Source organism: Bombina bombina, chromosome 9, assembly GCF_027579735.1.
Source record: "Bombina bombina isolate aBomBom1 chromosome 9, aBomBom1.pri, whole genome shotgun sequence".
Taxonomy (NCBI): domain Eukaryota; kingdom Metazoa; phylum Chordata; class Amphibia; order Anura; family Bombinatoridae; genus Bombina; species Bombina bombina.
Window position 1 is genome coordinate 141,468,279 of NC_069507.1, and position 21,431 is coordinate 141,489,709.

At 39.3% G+C, this 21,431-nt stretch overlaps 1 protein-coding gene across 1 annotated transcript in view; it reads right to left on the reverse strand.

Annotated features, from left to right (window-relative positions):
- The window catches only part of IDE (insulin degrading enzyme), a 352,051-nt gene that overhangs the window by 108,722 nt on the left and 221,898 nt on the right, over positions 1-21,431 (reverse strand). The window contains exons 13-14 of the mRNA XM_053692939.1: positions 2,956-3,066; positions 1,796-1,916 (exon numbers count right to left, since the gene is read on the reverse strand). Of these exons, the coding sequence (XP_053548914.1) occupies positions 1,796-1,916; positions 2,956-3,066 (232 nt within the window). The remainder of the gene's footprint in view (positions 1-1,795; positions 1,917-2,955; positions 3,067-21,431) is intronic.

Consider the following 21,431-nt stretch of genomic DNA (forward strand, 5'->3'; position numbering starts at 1 on the left):
GAAAAATGCAAACTTTAAACAATTCTTCGAAGAGCAGCATAAATAAAAGAAAAGAGTTGTGACAAAGTATTATCTTTGTTTAAAGGAACATCAGTCTATCATCACTGAATCCTATCATTACCTTCCCTTCCGGAGTATCCTTTTGATTTTTTTTTAAATAGCTTTTTAAAATGGTCTTCATCTTCTAGTCAGAGAGTCTACAGTCCAGTCACCTATAATTGGAGCTTGGAGAAGGTAATCTGTGTCTTTGTAGTGGTGATAGGAAGTGTATTAGGAGGTTAGAGGGCAATATCCGAAGGAAACATTACCATTGCCTCATAAAAGAAGAAGTTCTAGAACAAGTATCTCCTGTAGTGTCATGTAATTTGAATGGGAGTTGTTGTGTTTTCTTAAACAGTTGTATTTTAGGAGGTTTTGCTGGTAACCAGATTTAAAAATCAACTTTCTTGCAATCAATAAAACTGTACCAAGAAGTCTTACATGTCTCCTGACTCCCTGTAGGCAGACTCAAGAACACAACTGACTGTCTAAGGAAAACTCAATGTTGCATTTTACGGATAACCACAAACGATCATACTCCAATATTTAGTATGGGCATTGCTAGAGCATATGTAAAATGGAAGGGTACGACTGTTTACATCATTGAGGCACCAATTTTTTATACATCCTTGGTGTTATATAGGAGTTATATAAGAGTTATGTAAGAGTTTTAGATGAGAGTCTTTTAGGTCTTGAGATAATGTTGCTCTCCTGACTAAGTCCAGATTGTTTAGTATTGTCTGATCCAGCACTCTGCTCAATAGTATCTCCACATCTCCTACGATGGTGGACCATTTAGATGCCACGCCAGCTACATTTTTTCGATCTATACTCTCATAACATTTTATAGATAGAAAAAATAGAGTATAACCCATGTGCAAAAAGTGTAACCAATCTTGTTAGCAAGTATGAACGACTGGAAATATGGCCATTAACAATTAGGGTGGATATTTAATGTTTTTGCTTGCAAGTATGCAAAATGATGGTTGCTAGGTAGACCATGTGAGTTTTTAAAATCTCCTTCCTCTAAAAATTGATGCATGTAAATAAGTCCTTTGTTTATCCACTCCCTAAAAGGTGCTGTGGTGAATTCTGCTATAAAATTCAGGTTTCCTCTAAGAGGTAAGTAATTAGTTTATATGTTGGAGCTGTCCAGCAATTGGCACAGCCTGGCATTTCCATGCCTTCAACGGTTCAGCAAAAGGAATAAAGTCCCTCCACAAATCAGTTTGATTTCTTATATTAAGATATGCTCATCAAAACCAATTAAGAACCCTGGAGCTGGTACCAAGACATCTAAACTTTTAAATATCAAAACTGTACAAAGTAATCTTTTAAAAACAAAGTAAACAGCAGTCACACTACAATTTACTGATTAAGTGACCTATAAAGATGTTAACATTTGATTATTAACCAAGAACTGACAAAATACAATTGTTTGTTATATTTCTGTTTTAAGGAATAGCTCGTTAACACCCTCTCAGCATACAGACACCACTGAATACTGCAATTCTCTATAGTTTACCTAAGCCTGCAGTGCGCTACATTTTTTATTTGCTCATAACTGGCCACAGCAAAGGACATAAGAAAATAAAAAATACCCAAGCACCTAAGAAGCTATCCCTAGTAAAACTCTACAAAACCAACAGAATGATAGTTTTAGGTGCTTATAAAACATTTTATGCAGATTTATGGCGTATATAAAATGGCCCTCTCGATTGTGTAATATGTTAACCCTATCTTCCGTAGGACTCACCCTCTAGAGATTCCCGTAACTCATCTTTTGTCCAAGCCACTTCAGTCATTAACAGGCGGAGGTAATACATTGCATGTTGGTGAGGTTGTTCAGCTCGGAAGTTATTGAGTGACCTCATGTACTGCAAAGAAAAAGAACATATTGTAGAATAAAAACCAATCTAAAAATCGGGAAAAAATTAAGAAAACAAAATGACTACAATAAATATGGGGATCTGAAGAGGGGTGACAAGAGAGGGTAAATGCTTATAGATATATAGATAGATATATTTAGCACGTGTTATATTAACATTATTATTGTTGGAGCATATTGATTAATTTCCCCTGTCCCTGAAAAGTGTATGCAGCAACCCCTTTAAAAAAAAATGTATGGGAGAAGATGAATATTTTTTTGTACATTAGTACTTACTAAGATAATGGGACATGAAACCCACATTTTGTTCTTTCATTATACAGATAGAGCATGCGATTTTAAACAATTTTCCAATTTATTTCCATTATCAAATTAGCTTCATTCTCTTGGCATCCTTTGTTGAAAGTAGCATCAGTGCACTACTGAGTGCTAGCTGAACACATCGGGTGAAACAATGACAAGACACAATTATGTGCAGTCACCAATCAGCAGCTAGCTCCCAGTAATGCATTGCTGCTTCTGAGCCTACCTAGGTATGCTAAGTAAATTATGTAATAGAAGTAATTTGGGAAATTGTTTAAAATCACATGCTCTGTCTAAATCATGAAAGAACATTTTTGGGTTTTATGTCCCTTTAAGTAAAGTTTTTTTCTCTCAGTCAGTAAGAAGACAAAGCTCTGCAACAATAGGGCAATATAAAAAGTTTATAAAGCCCCCAATACCAGCTAGGCATCATGAAGCACGCATAGGAGTCAATATATTCATAATCCAAGGTGTTGCATGTTATAAGTTGTCAAGAATTTATTTGTCTCTTCTTTGTATAGAGATCAATATATAGAACTGACTGAGGAATACAATATCTTGATTTATCAGTATGAAAATTAAATGGTTTTACTATATAGAAATATCAATATTCATATTTAGTATAAGAAATAATTGTTTTGTAGGGTTTGCGCTAGAAGGAAAAAATCTAAACGGATCATATAAACAGCACATCCTTCCCCCACAAAGTAATAAACAAAACTCACCGCTTCTTTAATGATTTCAAATCTTTTCTCATCTACCTCGAATGTAGCCATTTTCTCAATGATCTTTTTTAACAAGATATGTTGCTTGTCGTTGTAACCTTTTACAGAAAGCTGGGGAAGGATGACAATAAATATTACTTACAAAATATCACAAAAATGTGGCTGTAAAAATAGATTATTATCATCATATTTTTTAAAATTAGTGCAATAAAAACTTTTTCTTAACATATAAGGGCAAAAAAAAAGTTTCCCTCCACTGTATGAGAAAAATGCCTTCGACAATACAAAGTATGAACTGTAGAGAAGAGTCTTTCATTTATGTTTTTTTAAATCCTTTCCAATTTATCTAGGGTTCTTACCTTCAGCGTTCTAGCTTCTTGATCAGAGTACTGTAGTTAAAGGGACACTCTACACCTTAGTCATCTTAAAGTCAGCTGTAAAAAGCCTACTGCACCCCTTTCTATATCATGCAGCAGGAACAGTAAAAACGTTATTCTAAAATGTATAGTGTTTCAGGACACTTTGAAATGGCTGCCAAGCTCCACCCACTGATGACATCATGATCTGGGCTACAACTATGCACTCTGCTGAATAGTATTGACAGTCTGTTGAATCCAACTAGTGAGCATTTTGTGATTGGATGCCATATGCCACTCAGATCGTGATGCCATTAGTGGGTGGAGCTTGGCAGACATTTCAAAGTGGCCAGAAACAATATTTATTTTAAACCATTCCTGCTGCATGATATAGAAAGTGGTGCAGGAGGTTATATGCAGCTTAATCTAAGGTAAGATTTTAAGATTACTAAAGTGTAAACTGTTCCTTCAACCTATAAATATTACATATTTTTTTCAGATTATCGTGGTGTGACAGAAAAAAATAACATTTATATAGTCTTTTAAACTTGTGGTCTATGTACTGACTGAATACCTTAAAACAAGGTGACTGGAGACTATAAATACAACTCCATTACTATGATTAAGCAAGTTCTTGACTTGATAGGATACAGAATATTTAGTTTGTTTTAATAGGCAATGTTCTAAAATTGTCATTTTCAGAGTGGTTTTTTTGCAAATTGTATTTTTTCTAATTAAAAAGTTAAACATAGATGAAAATATGGAAAACAAGCAAAGAATTGGTGTGCAGTTAGTTTAAAATCAAACACACAAAGTAAGGATTAGTGCATTTCTCATATACTGTATGCACACAAAATGGATTATATAAGCAAGATTGGTTATCGATTTTTCAACACCCTATGATGGAGAACCTGTAGTACTTAAAAGGGTCATGAAACCCATAATATATCTTTCATGATTGAGAGAGAATACAATTTTAAACAACATTATAATTTACATTTATTATCTATTTTGCTTCGTTCTTTAGATATCCTTTGTTGAAGAAATAGCAATGCACATGGGTGAGCCAATCACACAAGGCATCTATGTGCAGCCACCAATCAGCAGCTACGGAGCCTATTTCGACAAAAGATAGCAAGGAAATGAAACAAATTGGATAATAGAAGTAATTGGAAAGTTGTTTAAAATTGCAGGCTCTTTCTAAATCATGAAAGAAAAAAAATTGGGTTTCATGTCCCTTTAAAAAAATACAGTACAGTTGTGTAGAGATCATTTTGCTTTTTGGTATGTAAACATAGCAAGTGGCTCAGAAGACTTCTTTGTTTTCAGTGGTACTGCAGGAAAGCTCTTTCAAACGGGCTAAGTCTCTACCGTGCAGCAGCTAAAACTGAAAGGGAGAAAAGGCTGAAAGTATAATGTTCCTTTAAAATATTCTCAAATAAAAGACACTGTATAGAGAAGGAAATAATAAACTTTAAATGTCTAAATCTAAAACCAATGTGATGTAGAGGAAACATTTTGATCTCCTTTTCCAAGCAAATAGCATAATATTTAATCCTCATAATAAAACATTTTATTATTAAACCAGTGTCCCCATGTTATTTCTTAAAAAATGTTTACTGATAAATTTCTTCATTTTAGAAGTGATATGACCACAAAATGGTATATAAACTCCTGTCATTTGAAGTAGCCTAGAGACTTCACAAAAGTCTTACCTTTCCTGTCATTCATGATAGTTTAGTTGGTGTATAGCCAAGCTAAAAACCTAACCATGCATTGCACATATTCAGAACAAAATAAGTTTTTGGGTGGATCTTCACTATGAATATAAAATCATTCATTGTTGGCAAGCATAAATCTTGTTTTCTCTTCTCATAATGTTATATAATGTTAACTGGTGGTTAGTACTAAAGCAATCCAGATAAAGGCATGGGAAGGGTGCAAGAATCCTTGCCAAGTCTGAGTCCACAAAGAAAACTTAATACTGTACATTTAACTTGCCATAAAATGGCTTTTCTCTAACACAAATGGAAGCCACATTACATATATATTATCATATATATATATATATATATATATATATATATATATATATATATATATATATATATATATATATATATATATACATATACATACATACATGCACACATACAGGGAGTGCAGAATTATTAGGCAAGTTGTATTTTTGAGGATTAATTTTATTATTGAACAACAACCATGTTCTCAATGAACCCAAAAAACTCATTAATATCAAAGCTGAATAGTTTTGGAAATAGTTTTTAGTTTGTTTTTAGTTATAGCTATTTTAGGGGGATATCTGTGTGTGCAGGTGACTATTACTGTGGATAATTATTAGGCAACTTAACAAAAAACAAATATATACCCATTTCAATTATTTATTTTTACCAGTGAAACCAATATAACATCTCAACATTCACAAATATACATTTCTGACATTCAAAAACAAAACAAAAACAAATCAGTGACCAATATAGCCACCTTTCTTTGCAAGGACACTCAAAAGCCTGCCATCCATTGATTCTGTCAGTGTTTTGATCTGTTCACCATCAACATTGCGTGCAGCAACAACCACAGCCTCCCAGACACTGTTCAGAGAGGTGTACTGTTTTCCCGCCTTGTAAATCTCACATGATGGACCACAGGTTCTCAATGGGGTTCAGATCAGGTGAACAAGGAGGCCATGTCATTAGATTTTCTTCTTTTATACACTTTCTTGACAGCCACGCTGTGGAGTACTTGGATGCGTGTGATGGAGCATTGTCCTGCATGAAAATCATGTTTTTCTTGAAGGATGCAGACTTCTTCCTGTACCACTGCTTGAAGAAGGTGTCTTCCAGAAACTGGCAGTAGGACTGGGAGTTGAGCTTGACTCCATCCTCCATCCTCATCAAAGATAAGCCCCACAAGCTTATCTTTGATGATACCAGCCAAAACCAGTACTCCACCTTGCTGGCGTCTGAGTCGGACTGGAGCTCTCTGCCCTTTACCAATCCAGCCACGGGCCCATCCATCTGGCCCATCAAGACTCACTCTCATTTCATCAGTCCATAAAACCTTAGAAAAATCAGTCTTGAGATATTTCTTGGCCCAGTCTTGACGTTTCAGCTTGTGTGTCTTGTTCAGTGGTGGTCGTCTTTCAGCCTTTCTTACCTTGGCCATGTCTCTGAGTATTGCACACCTTGTGCTTTTGGGCACTCCAGTGATGTTGCAGCTCTGAAATATGGCCAAACTGGTGGCAAGTGGCATCTTGGCAGCTGCACGCTTGACTTTTCTCAGTTCATGGGCAGTTATTTTGCGCCTTGGTTTTTCCACACGCTTCTTGCGACCCTGTTGACTATTTTGAATGAAACGCTTGATTGTTCGATGATCACGCTTCAGAAGCTTTGCAATTTTAAGAGTGCTGCATCCCTCTGCAAGATATCTCACTATTTTTTACTTTTCTGAGCCTGTCAAGCCCTTCTTTTGACCCATTTTGCCAAAGGAAAGGAAGTTGCCTAATAATTATGCACACCTGATATAGGGTGTTGATGTCATTAGACCACACCCCTTCTCATTACAGAGATGCACATCACCTAATATGCTTAATTGGTAGTAGGCTTTCGAGACTATACAGCATGGAGTAAGACAACATGCATAAAGAGGATGATGTGGTCAAAATACTCATTTGCCTAATATTTCTGCACACAGTGTATACACATACATACATATATACATACACACATACCTAAATACCTCCCCCACTTCCCTCATCCCCCAGTCATTCTGCCGAGGGAACAAGGAACAGTAGGAGAAATATCAGGGTATAAATGGTGCCAAAAGAAAAATTAAATGTACGTCCGCCCATCGGAGATACGGGCGGAACTGTGGACTCTCCTCCCCACGATGGAAATTAAATGATCAGGTAAGCATAATTTATGTTTTCCATCTAAAGGGAAGGAGAGTCCACAGCTTCATTCATTACTGTTGGGAAACATATACCCAAGCTCTAGAGGACACTGAATGAAACCAGGAGGGTAAAAGGCAGACACTAATCTGAGGGCACCACAGCCTGCAAAACCTTTCTGCCAAAACAGCTTCCGCAGAAGCAAAAACGTCAAACTTGTAAAACTTTGTAAAAGTGTGTAAGGAGGACCAGGTAGCTGCCTTACAAATATGTACCATAGAGGCCTTATTCTTGAAGGCCCAAGACAAAGTCACAGCTCTAGTTGAATGAGCCATGATCCTCTGAGGAGGCTTATGTCCCGCTGTCTCATAGGCCAAGCGAATCAAGCTCCTTAACCAAAAGGATAAAGAAGTAGAAGAGGCCCTCTGCCCCTGGCGCTTCCATGAATACACCACAAAAAGAGATGTAGACTGTCTGAATTCCTTTGTAGCCTGAATATAGAACTTTAAGGCACGAACCACATCAAGGTTATGAAGTAACCTCTCCTATGAAGTAACCTCTCCTTAGAAGAAGAAGGGTAAGGACACAAAGAAGGAACAACCATTTCCTGATTGATGTTACGGTTAGACACCACCTTGGGAAGAAACCCCAAACCAGTGAAAAGCCAGTTCATATACTCTGTGGACCAATGCAATAGCCAACATTAAGAGAACCTTCCAGGACTGAATCTTAATGTCAATGGAATGCATAGGCTCAAACGGAACCTTCTGCAATACCCTAAGGACCAAGTTTAAGCTCCATGGAGGAGCAGATTGTCAAAGACAGGCCTGATTCTAGACAGAGCCTGAACAAAAGATTGAATGTCAGGGAGCTCAGCGAGCCTCCTATGCAACAAGATGGATAATGCCGAGATCTGTCCCTTTAAGGAACTGGCGGCAAGACAGTTCTCCAAACCGTCTTGGAGAAAGGACAGGACCCTGGATACCGTCACCTTGTGCCAAGAATATCCATGCTTCTAACACCAGGACAAGTCCTCCACGCCTTATGGTAGATGCGACGAGTGAATGGCTTCCTTGCCTGAACTAGAGTATCAATCACACTTTCAGAAAAGCCTCTTTTGGCCAAGACTAGGCATTCAATCTCCACGCAGTCAGCCTCAGAGAATCTAGATTCTGATGTTGAAAATTGCCCTGTTCCAGCAGATCCTTGCAACAGGGTAACCTCCAAGAAGGAGAGGATGACATCCCCACCAGATTTGCAAACCACGTCCTTCGCAGCCTGTTGGATGCGTGCCACTACACGAGGTAGAAGTGGTAACGGTGGAAAAATGTAAGCTAGGCTGAATCCCGAAGGAACCACTAAGGCATCTATCAGCTCTGCCTGGGGATCCCTGGACCTTGACCCAAATCGGGGTAGCTTGCAATTGAGTCTGGACGCCATGAGATCTATCTCCGGCGTTTCCCATCTGAGACAAATCTCTGCAAACACCTCGGGGTGAAGAGACCATTCCCCCGGATAGAAGGATTACCTGCTGAGAAAGTCCGCTTCCCAGTTGTCCACACCTGGAATGTGAATCACTGAGAGCGAGCAGCTGTGGGATTCCGCCCACTCCAAGATCCAAGACACCTCTCTCATTGCTAGGGAGCTCCTCGTACCCTGATGGTTGATGTAAGCCACCGAGGTAATGTTGTCGGTCTGGAATCTGATGAAGCTGAATGACCCCAGAGGAAGCCATACCTTCAGAGCATTGTAAAACGCTCTGAGTTCCAGAATATTTATTAGAAGGAGAGACTCCTCCCGGGACCATTTTCCTTGAGCCATCCTGGCACCCCAAACAGCTCCCCATCCTGCCAGACTGGCATCCGTGGTCACAATTTCCAGGACGGTCACAAGAAGGATGTCCCCATGAACAGTTGCTCTGGACGGATCCACCAAGAGAGGGAGTTCCGAGTCCGAGCATCCATGGATATCTGCTGTGATAGATCTGAATGATTGCCGTTCCACTGTTTCAACATGCACAATTGAAGAGGTCTGAGATGGAACCTGGCAAATGGGATGAAGTCTATGCTTGAAAACCACGAGTCCGATCACCTCCATACACTGAGCCACCGAGGGGCTTGAGGAGGACTGAAGGGCAAGAAAGGTGGAAGCAATCTTTCTGCGTCGATGATCTGTGAGAAATATTTTCATGGACATAGAGTCTATTATCGTGCCCAGGAACTCCACCCTGTTGCTGGGAACCAGGGTACTCTTTTCTGAGTTGATCTTCCAACCGTGAGACTGGAGCACACCAAAATTCACACCAATATGTCGCAGCTCCAGGAACCGCATCGACGGCCACTGCTGGCTGAAAAACAAACCCCATGTGCTGAAACATCTTTAACATGTTTTCCAGCTTTTTATCCATGGGCTCTTTAAACGACGAACTATCCTCAAGGGGAATAGTTGTCCGCTTCGCAAGCGTAGAGATAGCACCATCCACCTTAGGGATGGTACCCCACATCTCAAGCTGAGAGTGCGGAACGGGGAACAGTTTCTTAAAGGAAGAAGAAGGGGAAAAGGATTGTTCCCATTCATTCTTAATAATATTTGCCATCTTAACGGGAACCGGGAAAGTCTGAGGTACTACCCTGTCTTCGTATACCTTATCAAGCTTAGGAATCGAAGGTTCCTCCAGAATCTTAGGCTCCGGAAACTCCAGAGTAGCAAGCACCTGCTTCAGCAAAAAGCGCAAATTCTCCATCCTAAACCTAAAATCAGGCTCCTCCGCAGCCGGAGGTTTAGATGACACTGACTCCGACCTAGAAGGGGCCTCCTCCGAAGAGTCGGAGTGTGCCTCATCATCGTATAATGCCTCTGGGATTTCCATCGGCGTAGACAACCCCTGGGCTGGGCCGCCATGATACACCCTACGACTGCGCTTTTGAAACAGCCGATTCCAGTTGGTCCGCAAAGTCTGACGGCCAACGAATCTCTGCAGAAGGAGTAACGGTTAGACCCCGGGGTGCTGCATGTGCAATTGGAGATGAATGCAGGGAACGCACCTCACGGGATGATGAACCCTCAGAGGTGGACGGCTCAGTAGTACTAGACATCCGTTTACATTTAGATGTCGTAACTTTATCAAGGCATGTGGAACATAGTTGAGCAGGCTGATCTACCAGAACCTCCTCACAATAAACACAGGAATGAGACTTTATTAAAGAGGGAGAACCCCCTAACACGTCAAGAGTCCTCCATAGCTTGCACTTTTATTACGGACTGGCTTAACTTATAAATAGGCACCTTTATACCTCCAATGGCCGGGGCACTCAATACCTCCTAGGACCCGGACTACAGAAACCGTTTTGTTACCTGTGCCGCTGATCAGAGGAAGAGAGATAGGCACACACAGTCACATGGCATGCCTGGCAGGATCGCCCCTGCACTAAGGAGAAAACGTGCCAAAAAGGACCGCGCAATACTCCCGCCAGTAACCTGAAAGTTCCACACATTGCCAGAGCCTCATCTTGCACATAATGCAGCAATGACACAATAAACAATATCATGCATAAACCCCCCGTTCAATAATCCCTTTTCCAGGAAAATTAACCCTTGATTCTTTTAAGATAATGTGTTATCATTATGAATAAAAAATGAAACTATTTTACCAGAATCTACGCCGTGGAACAGGAACACGGCCCTTCAAGTGTGACAGGTTAGTAGCCTCGCTCCTGACATGGACTTGAGTGCAGAAAGCAGGCAGCAAAACTCATCAACGCTGATTGCTTGTGGAGATGTTAATATTAGTCGGGATGGTTTCGCAGAAAGACTCTCCCTGCATCTCCAGACTCTAACTTTCAAACAGGCTCTCACTGAGAGCCTGACAGCACTACTTAAAACTCCAGTCCCAATGTGAAGAGTACTACCCTCCATAAGAGACTACTCCGAATCTTCGGCACTTCTCTACCATCCTCCTGTGACGAAAGGCAAAGAATGACTGGGGGATGAGGGAAGTGTGGGAGGTATTTAAGCCTTTGGCTGGGGTGTCTTTGCCTCCTCCTGGTGGCCAGGTTCTTAATTCCTAACAGTAATGAATGAAGCCGTGGACTCTCCTCCCCTTTAGATGGAAATATACAGTGGATATAAAAAGTCTACACACCCCTGTTAAAATGGCAGGTTTCTGTGATGTAAAAAAATGAGACAAAGATAAATAATTTCAGAACTTTGTCCACCTTTAATGTGACCTATAAACTATGCAACTCAATTGAAAAACAAACTGAAATCTTTTAGGTGAAGGGAAGTAAAAATAAAAAAAATAATATGGTTGCATAAGTGTACACACCCTTAAACAAATACTTTGTTGAAGCAACATTTGATTTTATTACAGCACTCAGTCTTTTGGGGTATGAGTCTATCAGCATGGCGCATTTTGACTTTGCAAGATTTGCCCACTCTTCTTTGCAAAAACACTCCAAATCTGTCAGATTACGATGGCATTTCCTGTGCACAGCCCTCTTCAATTCACCCCACAGATTTTCGATTGGATTCAGGTCTGGGCTCTGGCTGGGCCATTCCAAAACTTTAATCATCTTCTGGTGAAGCCATTCCTTTGTTGATTTGGATGTATGCTTTGGGTCGTTATGCTGAAAGATGAAGTTCCTCTTCATGTTCAGCTTTCTAGCAGAAGCCTGAACGTTTTGTGCCATTATTAACTGGTATTTGGAACTGTTCATAATTCCCTCTACCTTGAATAAGGCCCCAGTTCCAGCTGAAGAAAAACAGCCCCAAAGCATGATGTTGCCATCACCATGTTTCACTGTGGGTATGGTGCTCTTTTGGTGATATGCAGTGTTGTTTTTGCGCCAAACATATCGTTTGGAATTATTGCCAAAAAGTTCATCAGACCATAACACCTTTTCTCACATGCTTTTGGGACACTTCAGATGTGTTTTTGCAAAATTTAGCTGGGCTTGGATGTTTTTCTTCGTAAGAAAAGGCTTCTGTCTTGCCATCTACCCCAAAGCCCAAACATATGAAGAATACGGGAGATTGTTGTCACATGTACCACACAGGTCAAAGTTCTACACACTATATGGTAAACTATGTAACAAGTAGCGCTGTGATATAATATACTCAATGTATTTTTTCTGTTCCGTTAAGTGCTTACAACCCAAGGCAAGTATAAATGTATCCAGGTACAGTCATTAAATGAGTAAAAGGAGGTTGACTTACCGCGTCCGGTCCTGGGGTGCGATCTAATGCAGGCCCGGCATTTAGACACAAGATCTTGCAAATCCATACTTGTAACGGACCCCTTGTGATCCAACGATCCCTTATCGCCCGTGGTGTCCAGTAGAGTTCCACTTGGCTCCGTAAGCTGTCCGGATATGTCACTGCATAGATCACGCCCTCTTCAGACGCGTGCAGCTAGCTCCATTGGCTGTGATTGCCAGACGTCACTCTCTGATTTGCCTTGTGGTCCAATCCGGATTGGAGGGGGGAGGAGGCACTCCACAGCTTCGGGTGCCTACGTCTGTGCTCACAGTGGGGGAATCCTCGTTCAATTCAAGATAAATGAGAAACAGGAGCACCGGTAGATGTACAAGTAGCGTTTATTCTCCACAATATCGCTACATATAAAATAGCATTACGCTCATGCTGTAAGGATGTCAAATGTCAGCGTATATATACAATACTATTGGAACATTGACAGCAGCTGGTTGGTAAATAATATGAGGAAGAATTTAAAAGCTGACGCGTTTCGGCTTCCCAGCCGTAGTCCAAGCTGAATAAAATAGTAAAAACAGGCGCCCTTTCTCAAGGGCTATCCTTCCTCTCATTGGTCAACCAGTTAAGCCAATCATTATACTTTAAGCAAGTGCGAGCCTCTGATACATTTATAGCAATCCACCTAATAGATTAGCATGTTTAAATATACAATCATATTACAAGCACAGTCCCAAACAATTTAAGCACATGCAGTTCAATTTCTTTGCTACAATCTAATTTCTATCTGCAAAATCTCTCAAGTGTCCTATTACTCCCAATAACCTTAATACATTGAAAATATATATATATGGGAAACAGAAGAAGAAAGAAGGGGGGGGGGTAAGGACATGTCGACTTATATATATTCTTAACATACTAGTATATTTTTAGCATACTAGGTAAAGTACAGTTTATATGTATTTAAATCTATAGGTTATATCTATATATCTGAAGTAAGCAGTCCGTGTGCATACAGATATAGCTTCATAGGATGATGTATGTAAGACCCATGTTGTTACACCCTTCCTAATGATCTTGAGTATGTATGACTTCAATCTTGAGACATATATATGCTTATCTTCCTGCATTCTCAGGTATATGTTATTGCTAAGGTCCCTTAAAATGGTCTATATTTTCTTAATAATGCCCCAAGGAAGGGTTCTATTACAAACATTTATTTTAATTGGTTTAGCCAATATGTATTGCCAATGGATTTATTCACTGCCAATAATTGATCAAATCATAGGTTGAGATTAATCCTGAAGGTGTTCTGGTCTTTAGTTTAAAGATCCAGAACACCTCCTGTCTGCCCAAAACCCTTTTCCTGTCTCCTCCTCTAGAGGGAATAGGAACATGTTCAATGGCTGTCCATTTGAAACTTTCCGTGTTTTTTTCGTGAGTTTGTACAAAATGTTGTACTAGTGGGGTACTTGATTTACCCGTCCTGATCGAGGAAAGAACACCTTCAGGATTAAACTCAACCTATGATTTGATAAATTATTGGTAGTGAATAAATCCCTTGGCAATACATATTGGCAAAACCAATTAATATAAATAATTGTAATAGAACCCTTCCTTGGGGCATTATTAAGAAAATATAGACCATTTTAAGGGACTTTAGCAATAACATATACCTGAGAATACAGGAAGATAAGCATATATATGTCTCAAGATTGAAGTCATACATACTCTGTATAAACTGTACTTTACCTAGTATGCTAAAAATATACTAGTATGTTAAGAATATATATAAGTCGACATGTCCTTACCCCCTCCCCCCCTTCTTTCTTCTTCTGTTTCCCATATATATATTTTTTCAATGTATTAAGGTTATTGGGAGTAATAGGACACTTGAGAGTTTTTGCAGATAGAAATTAGATTGTAGCAAAAAAATTGAACTGCATGTGCTTAAATTGTTTGGGACTGTGCTTGTAATATGATTGTATATTTAAACATACTAATCTATTAGGTGGATTGCTATAAATGTATCAGAGGCTCGCACTTGCTTAAAGTATAATGATTGGCTTAACTGGTTGACCAATGAGAGGAAGGATAGCCCTTGAAAAAGGGCGCCTGTTTTTACCTTTTAATTCAGCTTGGACTACGGCTGGGAAGCCGAAACGCGTCAGCTGTTAAATTCTCTCTCATATTATTGACCAACCAGCTGCTGTCAATGTTCCAATAGCATTGTATATATACGCTGACATTTGACATCCTTACAGCATGAGCGTAATGCTATTTTATATGTAGCAATATTGTGGAGAATAAACGCTACTTGTACACCTACCGGTGCTCCTGTTTCTCATTTATCTTGACATGTACCACACAGCCAGTACTTGCCAGATATTCCTGCAGCTCCTTTAATGTTGCTGTAGGCCTCTTGGTAGCCTCCTAGACCAGTTGTCTTCTCGTCTTTTCATCAATTTTGGAGGGACATCCAGTTCTTGGTAATGTCATTATTGTGCAATATGTTCTCCACTTGATGATGACTGTCTTCACTGTGTTCCATGGTATATCCAATGCCTTGGAAATTCTTTTGTACCCTTCTCCTGACTGATACCTTTTAACAATGAGATCCCTCTGATGCTTTGGAAGCTCTCTGCGGACCATGGCTTTTGTGTAGGACGCGACTAAGAAAATGTCAGGAAAGACCTACTAGAACAGCTGAACTTTATTCAGGGTTAATCAGGGGCACTTTAAATTATGGCAGGTGTGTGATGACTCTTATTTAACATGGTTTTGAATGTGATTGCTTAATTCTGAACAGAGCTACATCCCCAGTTATATGCAACCACATTATTTTAGTTTTTTTTCCGTTTACTTCCCTCCACAGTAAAGATTTCAGTTTGTTTTTCAATTGAGTTGTGTAATTTATAGGTCACATTAAAAGGTGGAAAAAGTTCTAAAAATAATTTTTATCTTTGTCTAATTTTTTTACATCACAGAAACCTGACATTTTAACAGGGGTGTGTAGACTTTTTATATCCACTGTATATTTAATCTCTCCAGGTAACATAAAAGGTTCTAATTATATCAAAATTGTTTTGAAAGTTCCTTTGTGATTGTTAAGATTAGTACAACATTGACAAAAATAAATTTGTAGAATTAACTAGTACTAAAAGAAAAAGAAGTCCATGAAATCATCAGTTTAAAGTTTTATGATTCAAACTATGGACAACACCACAAGTAACAATTTCTGAACCATTAAAGATGAATTATGCAGTGGACCATAAGGATGCAGAAACAAAAAAACATAATTTATGTAAGAACTTACCTGATAAATTCATTTCTTTCATATTGGCAAGAGTCCATGAGCTAGTGACATATGGGATATACAATCCTACCAGGAGGGGCAAAGTTTCCCAAACCTCAAATGCCTATAAATACACCCCTCACCACACCCACAATTCAGTTTAATGAATAGCCAAGCAGTGGGGTGATAAGAAAGGAGTAGAAAGAATCAACAAAGGAAATTTGGAAATAATTGTGCTTTATACAAATAATCATAACCACCATAAAAAGGGTGGGCCTCATGGACTCTTGCCAATATGAAAGAAATGAATTTATCAGGTAAGTTCTTACATAAATTATGTTTTCTTTCATGTAACTGGCAAGAGTCCATGAGCTAGTGACATATGGGATATCAATACCCAAGATGTGGAGTCTTCCACTCAAGAGTCACTAGAGAGGGAGGGAATAAAAATAAAAACAGCCATATTCCGCTGAAAAAATTAATCCACAACCCAAAAAAATAAGTTTATGTCATTCTTGAAAGAAAAAAACTTAAATCAAAAGCAGAAGAATCAAACTGAAACAGCTGCCTGAAGAACTTTTCTACCAAAAACTGCTTCCGAAGAAGCAAATACATCAAAACGGTAGAATTTAGTAAATGTATGCAAAGAAGACCAAGTCGCCGCTTTGCAAATCTGATCAACTAAAGCTTCATTCTTGAAGGCCTACGAAGTGGAGACTGATCTAGTAGAATGAGCTGTAATTCTCTGAGGCGGGGCCTGACCCGACTCCAAATAAGCTTGATGAATCAAAAGTTTCAACCAAGAAGCCAAGGAAATAGCAGAAGCCTTCTGACCTTTCCTAGGACCAGAAAATAAAACAAATAGACTGGAAGTCTCCCTGAAATCTTTAGTAGCTTCCACATAATATTTCAAAGCTCTTACCACATCCAAAGAATGTAAGGATCTCTCCAAAGAATTCTTAGGATTAGGACATAAGGAAGGGACAACAATTTCTCTACTAATGTTGTTAGAATTCACAACCTTAGGTAAAAATTGAAAAGAAGTCCGCAAAACTGCCTTATCCTGATGAAAAATCAGAAAAGGAGACTCACAAGAAAGAGCAGATAGCTCAGAAACTCTTCTAGCAGAAGAGATAGCCAAAAGGAACAACACTTTCCAAGAAAGTAGTTTAATGTCCAAAGAATGCATAGGCTCAAATGGAGGAGCCTGTAAAGCCTTCAGAACCAAATTAAGACTCCAAGGAGGAGAAATTGATTTAATGACAGGCTTAATACGAACTAAAGCCTGTACAAAACAGTGAATATCAGGAAGTATAGCAATCTTTCTGTGAAATAAAACAGAAAGAGCAGAGATTTGACCTTTCAAGGAACCCAAACCATCCTGAAGGAACTGTAAAATTCTAGGAATTCTAAAAGAATGCCAGGAGAATTTATGAGAAGAACACCATGACATGTAAGTCTTCCAAACTCTATAATAAATCTTTCTAGAGACAGATTTACGAGCTTGTAACATAGTATTAATCACTGAGTCAGAGAAACCTCTATGACTTAGAATTAAGCGTTCAATTTCCATACCTTCAAATTTAATTATTTGAGATCCTGATGGAAAAACGGACCTTGAGATAGTAGGTCCGGCCGTAACGGAAGTGGCCAAGGTGGGCAACTGGACATCCGAACCAGATCCACATACCAAAACCTGTGTGGCCATGCTGAAGCCACCAGCAACACAAAAGACTATTCCATGATGATTTTGGAGATCACTCTTAGAAGGAGAACTAGAGGCGGGAAGATGTAAGCAGGATGATAACACCAAGGAAGTGTCAGTGCATCCACTGCTTCCGCCTGAACATCCCTGGACCTGGACAGGTATCTAGGAAGTTTCTTGTTTAGATGAGAGGCCATGAGATCTATCTCTGGAAGACCCCACATCTGAACAATCTGAGAAAACACATTTGGATGGAGAGACCATTCCCCTGGATGTAAAGTCTGGCGGCTGAGATAATCCGCCTCCCAATTGTCTACACCTGGGATATGCACCGCAGACATTAGACAGGAGCTGGATTCCGCCTAAGCAAGTATCCGAGATACTTCTTTCATAGCTTGGGGACTGTGAGTCCCACCCTGATGATTGACATAAGCCACAGTTGTTATATTGTCTGTCTGAAAACAAATGAACAGTTCTCTCTTTACCAGAGGCCAAAACTGAAGAGCCCTGAGAATTGCACAGAGTTCTAAAATATTTATTGGTAATCTCGCCTCTTGAGATTTCCAAACCCCTTGTGCTGTCAGAGATCCCCAAACAGCTCCCCAACCTGAAAGACTTGCATCTGTTGAGATCACAGTCCAGGTTGGCCGAACAAAAGAAGCCCCTTGAACCAAACAATGGTGATCTATCCACCATGTCAGAGAGTGTCGTACATTGGGATTCAAGGATATCAATTGTGATATCTTTGTATAATCCCTGCACCATTGATTCAGCATGCAAAGCTGTAGAGGTCTCATGTGAAAACGAGCAAAGGGGATCGCGTCCGATGCTGCAGTCATGAGATCTAAAACTTCCATGCACATAGCCACTGGAGGGAATGACTGAGACTGAAGGTGCCGGCATGCTGCGACCAATTTTAAACGCCTCTTGTCTGTTAGAGACAGAGTCATGGACACTGAATCTATCTGGAAGCCTAAAAAGGTGACCCTTGTCTGAGGAATCAAGAAACTTTTTGGTAAATTGATCCTCCAACCATGTTTCCAAAGAAACAACACTAGATGATTCGTGTGAGATTCTGCAGTATGTAAAGACTGAGCTAGTAACAAGATATTGTCCAAATAAGGAAACACTGCATTACCCTGTTCTCTGATTACAGATAATAGGGTACCCAGAACCTTTGAAAAGATCCTTGGAGCTGTTGCTAGGCCAAATGGAAGAGCAACAAATTGGTAATGCTTGTCTAGAAAAGAGAATCTCAGAAACGGAAAGTGTTCTGGATGAATCGGAATATGAAGGTATGCATCCTGCAAGTCTATTGTGGACATATAATGTCCTTGCTGAACAAAAGGCAGAATAGTCCTTATAATCACCATCTTGAAAGTTGGTACTCTTACATAATGATTCAAAATTTTCAGATCCAGAACTGGTCTGAATAAATTTTCCTTCTTTGGTACAATGAATAGGTTTGAATAAAACCCCAAACCTTGTTCCTGAGGAGGAACTGGCATGACTTTGAATCCTATTCGATACCCTTGAGAGACAATGCTCTGAATCCAATGATTTTGGACAGATTTTATCCAAAAAATCCTTGAAAAACCTTAATCTGCCCCTACCAGCTGAGCTGGAATGAGGGCAGAACCTTCATGCGGATTTAGGGGCAGACTTTGGTTTCCTAAATGGCTTGGATTTATTCCAATTTGAGGAAGGTTTCCAATTGGAAGCAGATTCCTTTGGAGGATGATTAAGTTTTTGTTCCTTATTCTGATGAAAGGAACGAAAACGGTTAGAAGCCTTAGATTTACCCTTAGGCTTTTTATCCTGAGGCAGAAAAATTTATTTTCCTCCAGTGATAGTTGAAATAATAGAATCCAACTGAGAACCAAATAAATTATTACCTTGGAAAGAAAGAGTTAGTGATTTAGATGTCATATCAGCATTCCAAGATTTAAGCCACAAAGCTCTTCTAGCTAATACAGCTAAAGACATGGATCTAACATCAATTTTGATAATATCAAAAATGGCATCACAAATAAAATGATTAGCATGTTGCAGTAAGCAAGTAATGCTAGATATGTCAGGATCGAATTCTCGTTGCGCTAAATTCTCCAACCAAAAAGTTGAGGCAGCCGCAACATCAGCCAAAGAAAAAGCAGGTCTGAGAAGGTGACCTGAATATAAATAGACCTTCCTTAGATAAGATTCAAGCTTCCTATCTAAAGGATCCTTAAAGGAAGTGCTATCTTCCATAGGAACAGTGGTACATTTAGCAAGAGTAGAAATAGCCCCATCAACTTTGGGGATTTTTTCCCAAAACTCTATAGATTTTGCTGGTAAAGGATACAATTTTTTAAACCTTGAAGAAGGAATAAAAGAAGTACCTGGCTTATTCCATTCCCTAGAAATCATATCAGAAATAGCCTCAGGAATAGGAAAAACCCCTGGGGAAACCACAGGAGGTTTAAAAACAGCATTTAAACGTTTATTAGACTGAACGTCAATAGGACTGGTTACCTCAATATCCAAAGTAATTAACACTTCTTAACCACAGCCGAGGTGTTTTAAGTAATAAAAAACATACTTACCAAAAGACACCCATCCACATATAGCAGATAGCCAAACCAGTACTAAAACAGTTATTAGTAGAGGTAATGGTAAATTGAGAGTATATCGTCGATCTGAAAAGGGAGGTAGAAGATGAATCTCTACGACCGATAACAGAGAACCTATGAAATAGACCCCCGTTAGGGAAATCATCGTATTCAAATAAGTGATACTCCCTTCACGTCCATCTGACATTTGCTGTACTCTGAGAGGAATCAGGCTTCAACAATGCTGAGAAGCGCATATCAACGTAGAAATCTTAGCACAAACTTACTTCACCACCTCCATAGGAGGCAAAGTTTGTAAAACTGAATTGTGGGTGTGGTGAGGGGTGTATTTATAGGCATTTTGAGGTTTGGGAAACTTTTCCCCTCCTGGTAGGATTGTATATCCCATATGTTACTAGCTCATGGACTCTTGCCAATTACATGAAAGAAATGGCATTCATGGATTCATGAAAAGTGGACAAACTTTTTACAGCGCTTGGAATGAAAAAACAAAACAGTGAAGAACAGTCTTTCACCTAAGCTAAATAGTGAAGACAGGAATCTGTGTTACAACACCATAGCTACACCATCCAGGAAATGCAAAACAGATAAGGAAAGCTCAGTGCCGAGTCCATCAAAAACATCATCATTCAAAATGGCTATACTGGTTACAACCAGTTTGTGGGTCAGCAACACTAGTTCATGTGTACTCAAAAGTTTAATTCCATGAATTCCATGCATGTAAACTCAAGCATGTTTCTAGAAACACAATTTAGTAGTACAGAACAGGCATTAACGCATATTAGTTTGTTTAGGCCAGCAACATACATACACACACAAATACACACACACACACATAGATACACACACATATATATATGTGTGTATATATATATATATACATACATGTATATATATATATATATATATATATACATATATATATATATATATATATATATATATACACACACACACATGCCCACATACATACATACATACAGGGGTCAAGTCGAGCGGGAATGCATGGGAACAGAGTTTTTGTAGGTGGAACTAAGTTCCCCCTAGAAAGGGAACAGAAACTCTTCAGTGAACACTGCTGCTGTTAGTGGGAGGGGCTGTAGCATAGTATGGTTAGAGGCATAGTGAGATCCTCTAGTAATGGGTAGTAACACTTTCTATAATACACTAAATGCAAGCCTGTCAGTGGTCCTGCTGTGTGATCAGCCCGCACTGTGTGTAACACATGGTACTTACATTTCTATGTGGCTTGCTTTGAGTTTATTTAGCTCCCCTCAGCAGAAATAGTACTATTTCCCTTTAAGTGGGTGAGACTCTGTGACAGAGGAGGAGTCTCAAGCCCAAAGTCAAACATTCAAGCCTTCTTTGGTTTTAATTTGCTTTCATTAACCAAAGA